The sequence below is a fragment of the Crocodylus porosus genome, unplaced genomic scaffold (genome assembly GCF_001723895.1).
Source record: "Crocodylus porosus isolate Cpor-Errol unplaced genomic scaffold, CroPor_comp1, whole genome shotgun sequence".
NCBI classification, from domain to species: Eukaryota; Metazoa; Chordata; order Crocodylia; family Crocodylidae; genus Crocodylus; species Crocodylus porosus.
Genome location: NW_017728907.1, coordinates 64,255,746 through 64,270,604, shown reverse-complemented (window position 1 = coordinate 64,270,604; position 14,859 = coordinate 64,255,746). Strand labels below are relative to the sequence as shown.

The window sequence follows — 14,859 nt, the reverse complement described above, 5'->3', positions numbered from 1 at the left end:
CAACCAACCAAAATTTCCGTTGTGTTTCTCAGAATAACACAACTTAGTTTGTTCGTGAAATTGCAGTGCCCATGAGGCAACATATAGCCATTAGGATTTGAGCTGTTCTTTTTCCAGTATGTGGAATTGGCCTATATACTCTGTCAGCAGGTATAAACAGGACAAAGCTATTAAAGTGTTGATTTTCACTGCAAATATAAAGTACACCAAGAATTGGAAAAATTAATTTATATGCAATGAAGTATGGTGATTAAATGAAAAATAGAAGTATTAATGTAATTCAGGAAAATATTCAATAATCAATATGCAGATGTACCATTAATAATGACAGATTTGCATTTTGAGGCAGAATACTAAAAGATTCCATCCCTCTTCTGAATTTATGATGTTCTGCTTCAAGATATCAAAATTAAAGAGAAAAATGTTTATAGAAGCCGAAGTTCTGCTCTTAATATGAAATATAAGCAGTTCTCTGAGTAATCAAGCATAGGTGGTTATTTTTATCATCCATATCTAGCTGCTTTTTTGTAGCACTGGTTGTATTATGACCATATGGTCTTGAGATTTTGGATTCAGCATGGGGAGTCTACAAATGAAGAGCCTTGTTCAGTGCTATTTTTGAAAAAATGTGACTATTTCTATGATTCTTTTAGTTCTTGTCATGTGAAACTGCTAGAAGAAGGTTTGAGTCTCACCTGCAATAGCAATGCAAACAAAAATATGAAACGAGTAAGCCTTATTTGGAGTAATATATCTCAGTTGGGGCCAAATATTGTGAGCCTCACACAAGTCACTACAGAAGTTATTTTACCCTGCATCTCAGAGGCCAGAGATGACTTCAACATAGGGGAATCCCCACTAGTTTCCAGTTTTTGTGCTGCAGAAAGAAGGAAGGGAAGCATGGCTCAAGGCTAAGTTATCTAAATACTGTTGTGACCAGGCTATAGTAACTGGATGACTTTCCTCTGTAATATCTATGCTCAGTTTTCAAACTTGCCAATTGACGTTGGCTCCAAAATGCTTCCTTCAGACTATCAGTCATGCACTTTATTCATTTTAAACACTTAAGTACCGATGTTAGAATCCAAATGTACATTTTCTCTTTCTGATTAAGGTGCCAGATTAAGAAAATAGGGCTATTGGAATACCATATGGTCAGTTATATAGGGTAACGGTAGTGAAGAGCAGAGTGTGTATTACATCTTATTACCATTCTTAGAATATAGAACAAATTGGCAGGATATCACATCCAGGGGAAACCATCCTACTATTGCTTTGCCAATGCTCCCCAAATCTGGCTTTGTTAGCTTTGTACTACTGGCATCTTCTCCACCCTGTGAATGATTTCTTGTATTGACAGTCATGTTCATAATTAAGCAAAGAAAATGGAGACATCAGTGCTTAGGGCATATGATTTACAGAAGATTTTCCTCTTGCCTTCTAGACTGATAAATGGTCAACAAGGAATTACTATTAAAAATTATAATACAAGATCACTTCTTAGTGTCACCAATGTGACAGAGGAACATTTTGGCAACTATACATGTGTCGCTGCCAACAAGCTAGGAATGACCAATGCCAGCCTGCCTCTCAACCGTAAGTAATGTGGATATGTGGCAAAATGTCCCTAGTTGCATGTGGTTTTTTTGCAGTTACAGATGAAATAGCAGAGGAATTCTGTAGATTTTTTCTGGTTTTCTTCAAAAGGCATAAATTCATTTAGTGCAGTTGTATCTACCTAACTATCACTTTTATGAAGATTTTATATTATGCTTTAGAAGGATCTTTATTTTGAAAGTGGAGAAAAGTATTGAAGGAAGTCAATGCTTTACAGAACACTAAAAATGCAAATATCAAAGTTCTTGGTAAAAGCAGGAAAATCTGTGCCAACAGAATAAAAAATATCCATCTCTTAAGATTTTAATAAAAACTAAGCAAAATAAATGGTTACAGTCAGAGCAAGGGGGCAGTAACTGAACATGGATAAACTAGACTTAGGCTTATGGAGATTCACTCTCATAAATGAATCTTCACATTTTATTTTTAAAAATTTATCCAAAACTATGGACCAATTCATATCTGAATTTTAAAGCTTCATCTTCATGTAAATGTAGAAGGAACTGTGTTGGACAAAGCAGAATAATGCTGGTTAATGTCCTTTTTTTGTATGGAGTGGCTCTTTAATATTCAGTTAGAATTACCATCTTTTTTTATGTTTTAGAAGTTTATTTGTAGTTGCAATACTTTTGGAGTTGATTAGTCTTGATAGCTATCTTGGTGATATCTAGAAATATGTTTTGTTTATCATCTTAATTATGAGTATTTTTTGTTGTTTCTTAACATAACAGATCTTATGGTAAAAAACCAGAATTTAAAAATACATAAACAATTTCTCAAAATTGGTATATTTTACTTGGAAAATATTATGAGTCTACAAATAAAGTCTCCCTTTGTAAACCTCAAGACTCAGGACATAACTAGATTGGGGTGCTCAACTCTGGCATGTGGGCCAGATCCGGCCCCCAGTATCATGTCATCTGGCCCATAGGGCTGCCTGTGGGTTTAGAAATTTGGCAGTGGGGGAGTTGTGGCATTGATCCCCTGTTGCCCAATTTACAGACCTGTAGGGACTCTGTAATTTGTCGGGGTGCGGCCTAAAGCCTGTTGCTACAATTTTGTGCCATGTGGAAAATTCCACTCTATGAGGTATGCCCAGTTTCCCTGTTTAAACTGGCTTTCCACTTCATTTGCTCTGTTGGAGCAGAGCAAACAGAAGAGAGACTGAGCCAGCAGTGGGTCTGCATTAAACCACTTGGATGTATTTGAAATTTATCTGCATGCATAGAATTTGGGGTGGGTATAAACTAGGTAAATAAAATCAGGTTAAATGATCATTTATAAATGAATGTGACATCCTTATTTGAAAAGAAATTCTGCCCCAATTCACCGCTAGTTCAGTGGGGACAGGAATGGGTTCAGTAAATGAAATGGTTCTATACATCCCCAGTTTATGTACAGTTTTGGGTATATACAGGTGTTAAATTTAGATCCATGTAACTAGAGTTAGGCCAATCTAAGTGCCTGATTGTACAGGCATTCAGAGAGCTTGAATTACCCAAAAAATGGCATGCCTGATCTAAGTTAGTTCACCTGAGTAGGTGCATTAACTTAAATCGAGATTGGGTTAACTCAATCTAGAGAAGAGTTAACCCTATCTCTGGAATGCCTGTAGGCGTTTGCAGCCCAGCCCTGGGGCTGGAAAAGTCCAGCCACTTACCTGCGTTCTAGGGCTGTGCTATCCCCCACCCAGCCCCAACCCTGACTGAGTTATTTTCACCTGTCCCCCACAATCCCCCAAGTGCAGATAAATGACCCCCCATTCCACCAAACCGCTCCCCCATCTCATTACTTACCCCAGGCTCCCTGTGCAGCCCCTGCAAGCAGCAAACTGCTGCACACACTGCTCCCAGCAGCAGCAAACTCCTTAAAGTACGCCACCTACACCTAGACCAGGTGCAGTGAATGCTTATTTGCACCCTCAGATATTATGGACGCTGATTCAGAGGTGTATGCCTGTATGCATGTGTGCACACGTGTGGGTGCCTAGGGGTGGAGATGCTAGGCAATATGATCATGTATAGCAGATTGCACAAGGGATACATATCTCCTCCATGTACACATGAAAACCAGGTTTTTTTGGCCTGACTTCTTTTCAGGTAAGAACAGTGAATCTGCTTTCCCTCTATACAATGTATGTGAGCCATCTATGGGGTTGGTTTGCTTCACTACGAGTTTGGAGTGTGTAAGGAACATGGAACTGAGTATCATACAACAGAACAAAATATCTTACTATCACATCAAATTAAATATCATATATCAAATAAAATATGCTATTGTTTCACAAATGAAGATAAATCAAATTATGGTTGGTCAACAGCCAATGAAGTGCATAAAAGTACAGGTTCCCCTCGATTTATATGGGCTCTTTTTATGCAAATTCGCTCTTATGTGATGAGCATATTTAAACCCATAATTCATTTTATGTGAGGTAAATTCGCTCTTATGCGATTGGCATAGATGCCTCCCCACCCAAGCAGATAAGTCTGTGGGGAAGGGGCCATGGCCCCATTCACTCCAGTCCTGACTGCAGCAGCCCCGGAAGTGACTGGTGCCAGCTGCTTGCACCAGGGCACAGCACAGCCCAGGAGCAAAGGTGAGTGGGGAAAGGTGGAGCTCAGTGCAGCCCCCTTCCCTAGTCCCAGCCTCCCTCCCTCCCTCCCTTACCACAGTGTAAAGTGGGTTTGCTTAATGCAAATTCAACTTATGTGCCGTTCTCCGGGAACACATATATAGTATAAATCGAGAGAAACCTGTAAATAATTGGACTTCCAGGGAAAAATCATTTGTTCCTGTGTCATGTTTTGCATAGTCATGTGACATGAGAAACACTCTCATGCAAAATTCCTTAAGGACTGATTAAGTATCAGAGAGAATTATCTCTCTAAAGGATACTTACAGTCTCTTTTGATGAGAATGAGAGAAATAGGAAAAATACTATTATAGTAGATAGGCCATTGTTCAGAGGGGGAGATTTAACAATAGATGGTTAACAGATATATTTGATCATCTAATGTACAGCTAAATATAATCTGATCACAATGTTACTGAATATATATTAAAGTTAGACCATCATATCTTATTTAAGTGTATATTAATAAAAAATAAAGCATGAATGCATTAGAACAATGCAAAATGAGCTGTAAAGTGGTTAGAATAGTGTCATTAGACAAGCTGCCAATAATTAGGAAGATTAGGGAGCCCCTGCTGGATGTCCTTCTGTGTTCTTATGCAAAACCACAATCAGTGTATGAAGACGAAGCGATTTTATCAGGATTCTGTCACAAAGCCTTGCTATAGTACAAGAGCTTCAAATTCTGAATGTAAAAGACTACACACCTCTGCTATTAGGTATTGGCAAATTGCCCAATGTCTCTGAGTAATTGCTAATTGGCTACTTCTATCTGCATTTTTAAAAAGGTACTTCTGTACAGCAGTTAAGAAGGCTGAATTTTTCCTCAACTGCAGGTTCATATTTAGTAAGTAAATCGCAAGTCAGTAGCTCAGCACCACCACCCTCTTTTAAAGGCAGACTCTAGTACTATTCTCTTGTACTAGTATCAATGTCAAAAACTATTCTGTAAAAGGATTTAAAGTAAGGCTATTAAAAAATAGAAGCATACTTAACATAGGATTATGTGCTCTGCTAGCAAGGGGAGAATGGGTGTCAGTGAAGTGTAAATACAGGCTTAAATTGAGAGGGAAGCAAAAATAGGCATGGAGATGATAGAATTATAAGGTACTGAATCTCTTCATGTGGGTACAGAAAGCTGGTTTGAAGTGATGGTGAGAGTGGGTTAAGAGAGTTGCACAGCTATAGGACAGCAGTACCAGCTGGATGGAGGAATAGAAGAAAAATCTGCCTGTGGTACTTGTTTTCCAAAGAGGGAGAATATCCTCACTTGCTTTGGACAGGAACAGCTAAAGGAGCTGGTTATGATCATTTGTATTCATGGGAAGTAGGAAGCTGGGAAGTAAATCAAAAAAAGCTTTGCATATGAAGCTGATATTTTTGACTGCTTACCCAAACCTATGGCTCCTGTAAATGTTGTACAGTTTACCATGTTACTCACTGAGGAACACAATGGATTATGTCTAAAAGTGTATAAACTAGATTGACTTTTATTGGTAAATACTAAAAAAAGGCTATCACCTAAAAATGAAAAGACTGAAAATTGCCCCCCGCCCAAAAAAACCCCCTTGATCCCAAAGCAAGCCAGTGGTTCCAATGAATTAATAATGAATGGCAACTTGCTAATTATTCAGATCTAAATCCTTAGTATATTTCAAATATGTTATTTTCCAAATCTATTTTCTGTTTATGGGCAGATAAATTGGAAAAGCTTCCCAGGGTGCCCCTTCATTGTGTGTGTGTTGAGAGTTGGGGGGATTGCATGTGTATATTGGTGGTCCCACTCTGCCATCTATGGGCCCAATTCATCTAGTGTTTAGCACTATTTATGTGGTTTTCCACTGTGTGGTATACTTAAAAAGAAAAAGAACTAAACCTTTTCTATAAGTAAAACATGAATTTTATGATTCATTAAATCCTTTCTTCTTCAGGGAACAAGTGGTATTATGGTATGAACCAAGCATAAAAGGTTCCATTTACAAAGGAACAAGGCAAGGAGTCAACAGAGAAAAGAAAAGTCCTTGTTGAAATATGCAAATTTTGCTTCTAAATTAACACAATTTTCTTTTAAAACAGAAAGCACTTTCCTACAAACTAATCTGTGAAACTGCCCAGAGGGCCAAACCTTAACTCTAGCCACTAACACGGAATTTGCATCATTCCATACTTTGTTGCTGTAGGAGAAAAATAGTCTCAATTTACTGCTAAAACTTGTATCTCATGCAATATTACATTCTATAAATCAAATGCTGTAATCCTCAAAAAAAAAATTTGCATTTATGACTGTAGCTTATGAAGTTGATATGGTTTTTTTGCAATAAGAAATGGATAAAATGGTGGAATACATTTGTCCTATTTTTAATAAGTAATAGGAAAAAGATTATGAAAAGATTCAGGTACCTTAAGAAAGAGCTTGCCAACTGTTCGCTGTGGGGCATTAATTTTCAGAGTGTTTTAGTAAGCATAAAAATCAGTACACGGACTAATGTTTAAAAAGAATGGCTGTTTTCTCTAAAAAAAACCCCAAACAAACAAACCAAAAACTCCTTCAGGAAAGAAAACTTCAAAGCAAGTTTCTTGCCAGCAGTTGACTGAGAATGGGAGGATGACGAGTCCAGTGATACCCACTTCTGCGTCTCATTCCACCAGAGAGTTCCTTTTCAACTTGGAACTTCAAAACATTTCAAGAACTCTAGCTGATTCACTTCTTGGTCCAAGAAAAGTTTCATTGTTTGTATTGTATAATTTAGATGAAGCAGCCTGAAGAATGCATTCTCTCCTCAATAAAGTAAAGAAATTTTGGAGTAGTAATAACTGGGTGCATCTACACATGCCATTAAGGCAGCATGATAAACTCCAGCACAGGTTGCAGCACAGAGAGAACCGCTTCTGGGCACAGCATTTACACATGTACCTGGGACTGCAGTAGTTTGAGCCAGGCAGAGAGTCATAGAATCAATGAGTCGGAAGGGACCTAGACAGAGCATCGAGTCTGACCCCCTGCCATGGGCAGGAAGGAGCACTGGGGGTGGCAGGGGTCATAAGACCCCAGCCAGGTGCCTATCCAGTCTCCTCTTGAAGATTTCCAGGGAAGGTGAGAGCGCCACCTCTCTGGGAAGCCTATTCCAGGCTCTGGCCATCTTTACAGTGAAGTAGTTCTTCCTAATATCTAACCTAAACCTATCCTCCCTCAGCTTGTGGCCATTGTTCCTGGTGACTCCAGGGGGGGCCCTAGTGAACAGACTTGCCCCGAGTCCCTGCTGGTGGCCCCTGATAAGGTTGTAGGCAGCCACAAGATCCCCCCTCAGTCTCCTCTTGCAGAGACTGAGGTCCCTCAGCCTCTTCTCATAGGGCTGGCCACAGAGGCCCCCCACCATACGAGTGACCTCCTCTGGACTCTCTCCAGGTTCTCCACATCCCTTGGCTGGCAGGAGGTCAGCCCCAGGCTTCAGGTGACAGTGTCAGGTGGTGTCCAGGCTGGCTGGGGCATGAAGGTGCTGAAGTGTAGGGCTAAGAAGCAGACAGCCCATACACTTTAGCACCCTCATGTCCCAGCCAGCCCCTGTCACCATCTACAAGTGTGTTTTAGCAGAGTAAATTACTCCATCATAGGATAGTACTGTCCCTGACAGTGCTATCCTAGAGAGGACTTAATTAATTTACTGCACCCTAATACCAGTGCATGTGTAGACTGTGATGCTTTACTGTGGAGCTAATTAGTCAACTCCAGGGTAAAGCGCCCATGTTAGATGTACCCACTGTGTGGTTAAACTCAACCTTCATATATGTTACTTTGAGAAAAATAGGTTGTAGACATCATGTCCCTCAAAACGGATAAGAATACTTTATTTCTCACTTTCTTCTGGGCTCTTCTTTTAGGTTTAGCTGCACAGGTCTGGTCTTAATAATCTGAGTCCACTGCTTCACATCTAGAAAACGGCATATGTGGTGGTAGATTTTTCCAGGCTAGAATCCAGATGTATTGGTTATATTCCAGATTTGGAGAACTAATTATGACATTTGCTAGCTAAGAAGGAATTCATCATCAGAAACAGTTGAACCAGTATATCAGAGAAAAAGAATAAAGAGGCTAAGACTTTTATTGATATGTGTTGCCTATGTGATAGATTTGCATCCTTCATGACTATATTTCTGTGTATGCATTTACACAGCTTTGGTTCTTAGGTGTGAATACTAGAGCAGGAACTCAGATTGGTAGAGCAGTTCTATAAGATTTATTCAAGACCCATCTTTTCAGGTATGAGACTGTCAGCCACTCTAAACAGAACTGTGCAGACACTACTCCAGAAGGAAAGTATGAGTAACTTAGACAAGTAGCTGTGGTTTTCTTTGAGTTGATAACCTATACGGTTCTATACTCCTCCCATCCTTGCCTACTGAATCTTATTAGAAATTTCCAATTTAGTGCAAGGAGTAGAGAAGCTGTTGGAGCTACTGTACCATACTCAGTGAGAGCTAGAGGCAGAGAGCGTACACTGCTATGAAAGAGGCCTGAGCTTGTGCAACTTAAGTATTGCTGAAGTATAATCAGGATCCATCCATGCAGTCATCTTGAAGAACCCATGCTATTATCAGAAGTAACCAACATGTTATCTATTTGCTGTTATAATAGTTACACAGGATGAGAAATACTTCATATACCTTTGATAACTGCAAATGGGTAAATTGATACCTTTTCAAGAGCATTAACTGTACAGGAGAAAGTCTCTTTCATTGTTTGTTGTACACTATTAAACAGCAGCCATATAACTATTCAGAAATGACTTCCTTTTAATGGCAGATTAAATGATCCATTCATACATGTATCTTGGTGTCAGATCTTTTGGGATGACAGATGGTCTAAAAATCCTTACTATAGTACCAGTCATGATTACAAAATGTAAATAATCACAAACAGCGGCAGAAAAGGTCAATGGTTGCATTTGGAAGAGGAAGAAACAAGGTGTGTGTGAGAGATGTAGCAGTATTTTTTGTGCTAATTTAATCACTGCAGCAAAACAGAACTACTTTATTCAATAAGCATCCAACTGTGAACTTATGGTTAGTGCGACATGCTTATGATCTTGTCTCAAACATTCCTGCAAGCCAGTAAGCATCAGACCATGCCCTCAATTTATATTTGTTGATTACATTGTGTCCTGATTCACACCCAGACTGCTATCTTAATATTTTAATAAATTGAGCTCTGTCTGCGATGTAAGGGGAAAAAAAAGAAATTAATACTGTTTTAAAAGGCTTTAAATGAAGTCTTTCTGATTTGAAATTAAAAGGTAATAATGTGTGTTGCTGAGTCACCCTTACAATATATAACTGATGCGTCACTGCATATCCCTTCTGAAATTCCAGACAGCCTAGATTTATGTATAGTAACTGTCATTAAATTAATATTTCCTGAAGTATTGTATGCAGACCTTCCATGCTGTATAGGAACTAATCTATAGGAATATTTCTGTAGGAAATACTTGGCCATTTATCACCTCCAAAGTGTATAGGAGTCCTAGTTATGGCACAAGATTCTGTTAAGCTAGCCTTCCTTTTCAAGCAGCATCAGAAAAACAATGTTTTCCAAAATAAGTATTGTGATGCATAAGGAAAGCCCCTATAGTAGTGTCACCACTATCAATAACATGAAGAGTGGGTGGGCAGATCTGCTGCTGCTGGTAAATGTTCATGAGGGATTTGCAAGATTGATTTAATGGTCCCTAATGTATATAGACTACTTGCTCTCTAAGAACTACTACTGTTGTAGAGAATGGCGATAATACTCTGTTTTTAAACCCAAAGACTGTATATGTATTTTCACTGTCATTCTATTAATATCCATGAATTTGTTACATGACACTATATGTAAGATCATCTGAATCTAGTTCTCTCTGTAAGTATAGCTAACAGTAAATGTGATACACCTTTATTATGGGCATTGAGTCACAATATTTTTGCGTTGTTAAATAATTTAACTAAACAGCAGACTACGTGGCAAAACAATGAAGCATTTAACACATTTCCCACCTGTATACTGCAAATGGAATGACAAAGTGCAAATTGAATTTTGAGTACAGACTGAGAGAGATTCCTTCACTTGAACACGTGTTTGAGCTTCACAAAACATACACAGATTGAACACTTAGCTCCTTATGCATTATTCATCCACATAGATTAAAGATAGTGCCCACTCGTATGGAAAAAGCAGTAATGGGTTAGCATCACGTCATGATATATTCTCATACTAGTACTCTCATCACTGCTGCCTGTGATGGCCTAAAAGCTGTTGTCCCTTAGCTGTTAACATTGCTCCATATGCATCAGCAGTGGGAAAAGGCATGCAGTCTCAAAGATGACATCATCTCTTTCATCTTCTGCATAAAGCATCATGAATCCATTTTTTGAGGGGATTAGGTTTTGATCTATTACATCCAGGAACTGCTATAGCTGTACCTTTCAAACCAGGATAATCATTTGATATTATAATATTAGATTGATATAATGAAACCCATATTAAGTCACTTGCTAACCATGTTCACCGATCCCATCTGGCAATAAAATCTGAGCCCCCTCTAAGGGTTTTTCTGTATTAATATCACTGTGCATGTGACCACCCACTATACCAGCCACAAATACAGCAATCCCACAGGTAGCTGCTATTAACAGGTTTCAGTCATTTAAAATTTTGTTTGAAATCATGCATGCTGCCCCACTGGGGTGCACAGTTGTTCTGTGAATCTTTTTATAGGCTGTTTTATCATTACACTCTGAAGAGGACTTTTTTATTGACTGATAAATTGTATTTTAATGTGTTTGGCTGTATGGCAGGTTTCCACTAACTTTTAGCTCAATAGCACTGCTGGTCTACCCATTTTGTCATCTCTACAAAGAAATGTGCTCTCCAGGGAAATTTCCTTTATGTTCACAGGCTTAGTTCTGTTGGCCAAGAACCTGCAAAAAAGGCACCAGAGCTTCTTATTTTACTATATCATTCTCAAAGCAGTAACCCTACAAAGAAATCAGAGTGAAATCTGACTGCTGTTTTTTACTGTATCTGATCTACAAGTGGGAGCTTCCAGTCTGTTGTTATATTAATGAAAATGTATTTTTAATTATATTATTTTTATCCATGTTTCTGTAGGTATTAAAAGCTGATTCCAGAGCCCTCTGAAGTCACTGGAAAGACATCTATTGATTTTGATAGGCTTTGTGGATCAGGTCCAAAAAGTTGTGAGATGCATAGATTCCTGCAGAGTCATGTAGCTTGTTCTTTCATTTGAAGTGCATGCCTACTGCTGTCATCATGTTCTTTCCAAAGAAAATCCCATGGGGTACAGACACTCCACCTAGAGATGTTGCTGGCCTGACTTGTTCTGGCTCCTCTGGGAAAGGAGACCATAGATCTTCAGCACCTTCTTCCCAATGGTGCTAGTAGAAATGCCCAACTAGAAAACTGTCAGGTACTCAGGTTGCACAACTATAAAATGGGTACTTGTATCTCTTAAACAAATCTTTCATCTGTAGGATTCATTGCCATAAGGTATCTGTGAGAAAAGGAGTTGTGTAAAATTCAAAAAAGGAGAAAAAATATGGCAACATTTGCGTCCGTGATGAAAATTTGTCATTTCTTTGTGTACGATAAAAGAAAGGATTGGATCTTATTTTATTATGGTGCCTTCTCTAAATCAGTGGTGTGGCCACATGCTTCAGCCTACTAGTCTCAAAAATAAAATTGCAGCATGAGGGAGGGTTAAGAAAAGAATGATGAGACTTAGTGGCATGAAAAATTCTCATCTGGAAAGGAATTGAAGAGTTTGGGATTGTTTACTGTAGAAAAGAGAAGCATGAGAGGTACATGGTAAAAGCATACAAGATAATGACTGATTTAAAATAGTAGATAAGGAACTGCTGTTCTCTCCATCTCATAATTAAATCAACAGTGGAATTAAATGGTGGCAAATCTGACACACATACATAAAATGCTTTATAACAGAACATATACGACTGGGATTCAATATGACAGCAAGCTGAGACCAAAAATTTAGCGATATTCTAAAGGAACTATATAGTTATATGGATAATGAAAATAGCCAGGTTCATTATAACTACTGATTTTTTAAAAATGGAAGGGCTACTAAATTTGCGCTTTGTTGTTTATGACAATCTCTAACTATTAGAGATTCGGATCAGATGGGACACTGGACTAGATAGACCTTGACTATGACCTATAACAACAATTCCTATGCTTCTCTGCTTCCAGGTCAAATTAATATTTCTCTGTATGCAGACTTAACTTGAAAAGGTTTATTTCTTGTCATTTTATAGTTCAGTGTTGCTTAAAAGTGGCACTGTAAGTAAAGTTTGTCTTCCAATATATGGACATACATAATTGAATTCTGCTCCTCAAACTTGGTGACCAAATAGGGCTACTTGTATAATAAAGCAAGCAGGTTTAGGGCCATATTCAGAGCTGCTGTGTAATGGTTCACTTAGCAAACGGAAGTTTATATCCAAACTATAATGACCTGAAAGGATTTGTTTATTTCTACCTTAAGAATTTTCTAGTAAGATCAATTAAGAATAAAAAGCGATTCAGAAGAAATGGTGGGAAGTTGCAGGCAAATATATATGTGTTTTTAAACTCTTGCTGAGCTTTGCTCTAGAATTCCTATATATTACAGCAATTATTTGTAAATCACAGAAAATTAAGAGGATAAAATCATCTTTTCTTCAATGCAACAAAAGCTAAAAATAGATTACAGATTTAAAACTGTAGAGAAACTTTTCAGTGAGCCCACAGTATAAACACTAATTAACCTCTGTGTTGAATCATCTCTGAAACCAAATGCTAAGGGATTTCACCAAACCTTTATAGGAGGTGATTTAAGCAGATTTCTCTTAAATCTACCTATGGCGTTATATGTCAAACTAAGAAATGTAAGACCCAGAGGGCTCTCAAAAGCTTTTGACAGTTTTTATGCAATAAACCAAGGATTTATAAAAGCTTACTGTTTTTTAGGGTTTTGTGTTTTTTTAAATAAAAAAACCAGCTTAAAAATGTTAATAATAGAGGCCTAGGCATTGCTTGTTACATTTGAAACAGTGACATAAAGACATATAATTTATTTTTCAGAAATGTACTTCCTTTCCAAATTTATTATTACAGATGGTTTATTCTAACTCCCATTTTTAGTTTAAAATACTTTACAGCAGTGACTTTTTCTGTCCACTGAAGAAATCATGCTACTAAAGCCTTACTAAATTAGGTCGCCCTGAAAAAATATATTCTGCTTTTTAATCTTTGTAATATTTTGATTTCATGCATTTTTAGTTAAAGATGAAAAGAAAATCTGAAGATTTGAACTGTATTAAAGTTTTCAGTTGAAATACTATACCAAGAAAAAACCCACTAACTCATTTTGTTTCCATAATTGTCCTGTGGAATGAAAAGAGAAGGAAATAAATGTTATTGGCACCGTTTCAGTAAATGAAAACAACTACCATATAACAATCACGTATTGGTTTGAATTCTTTGAGTTAGAAAATGTAAATCTTGTATCAGTAACAGCTGTTTTTTAAACATGAAGCTTAAACATATGCCTGTAATAAAATGAGAAAGTGATGGGACTCATTTTGTGATTTGAACAATTTTACATTATTTTACCTCTACCCCAAATTAATGTGTTATCTTCCATTTTTACCAAAAAGCAAGTTGAACATTAGCCGTTGGAAGTGGCATGGAAGTTCATGCCAATTTATTGTATCCAAGTAAATGAGCAAAGTCTAGAATATAATTTTTCTACATTTATGATTACAAGATTCATTTGAGATGCATCTAAAACTCAAAATTAGGGTTAAAGCTCCAAAATAAATAAATAAAGATCCTACACACCTAGAGTTTTCATTCTGCTAAACTTGAAAGACATCAGTGGTCATAGAAAATTAGAACATTGATCTTTTAAAATATCTGGCAGACAGTTCACAAATAAAAGTCCTCCTGGTCTTTGGGCATTTGCCATCAATTGGTAACTGTTTGAACTACCGTGCATTTAAATATTGTTCTAAATTAATGTACACCGCAAATGAACCTGTGTTACCTGAGAGTGCAACAGTTGATGCATGATGATTCATTTTAGTAAAAATGTATTTTAAGTCTTGTGGTCCTTAGAGAAATTAACTTATACGTACAATTATCTGTTTTATTTAAAACCAGCTTCCCAATACGCAGTGTATTAGAATTTTCTCCTGTTTTTCAAACATAAATATAAAAACAGCTAACCAGGAAATCAGCTGGCCTACTCATGAGTCTTGAAACCACATGCACTTAAAAATCAAGAGGATGGACTAGCATAGTAAGGCACCATGTAACTGTTCTTTTACATTCCTTCAAAAACTTTCCTATCTCTTCAGGGATCATACGATGTAAAAAAACATGGCCATAATTCACTGTGTTCTGGTAATTCTTCATCCCAGAGCAGCTTTGTAAAGGACCATTGAAGCAAGGTATAATTTGAAATTATTATTCTGTGGGACAGATCAACTTCTGGTGGCCCCAGGGCTAGGATGCAGCTGAATAGCTTTTCCCTAAAAATGATTGGAAAGCTTTC

The 14,859-nt window shown here is 37.5% G+C and overlaps 1 protein-coding gene across 1 annotated transcript in view; it reads left to right on the top strand.

The window, feature by feature from the left end:
• NEGR1 (neuronal growth regulator 1) overlaps positions 1-14,859 on the top strand; it is a 652,982-nt gene that overhangs the window by 516,910 nt on the left and 121,213 nt on the right. The window contains exon 6 of the mRNA XM_019531621.1: positions 1,445-1,596. Within this exon, the coding sequence (XP_019387166.1) occupies positions 1,445-1,596 (152 nt within the window). The remainder of the gene's footprint in view (positions 1-1,444; positions 1,597-14,859) is intronic.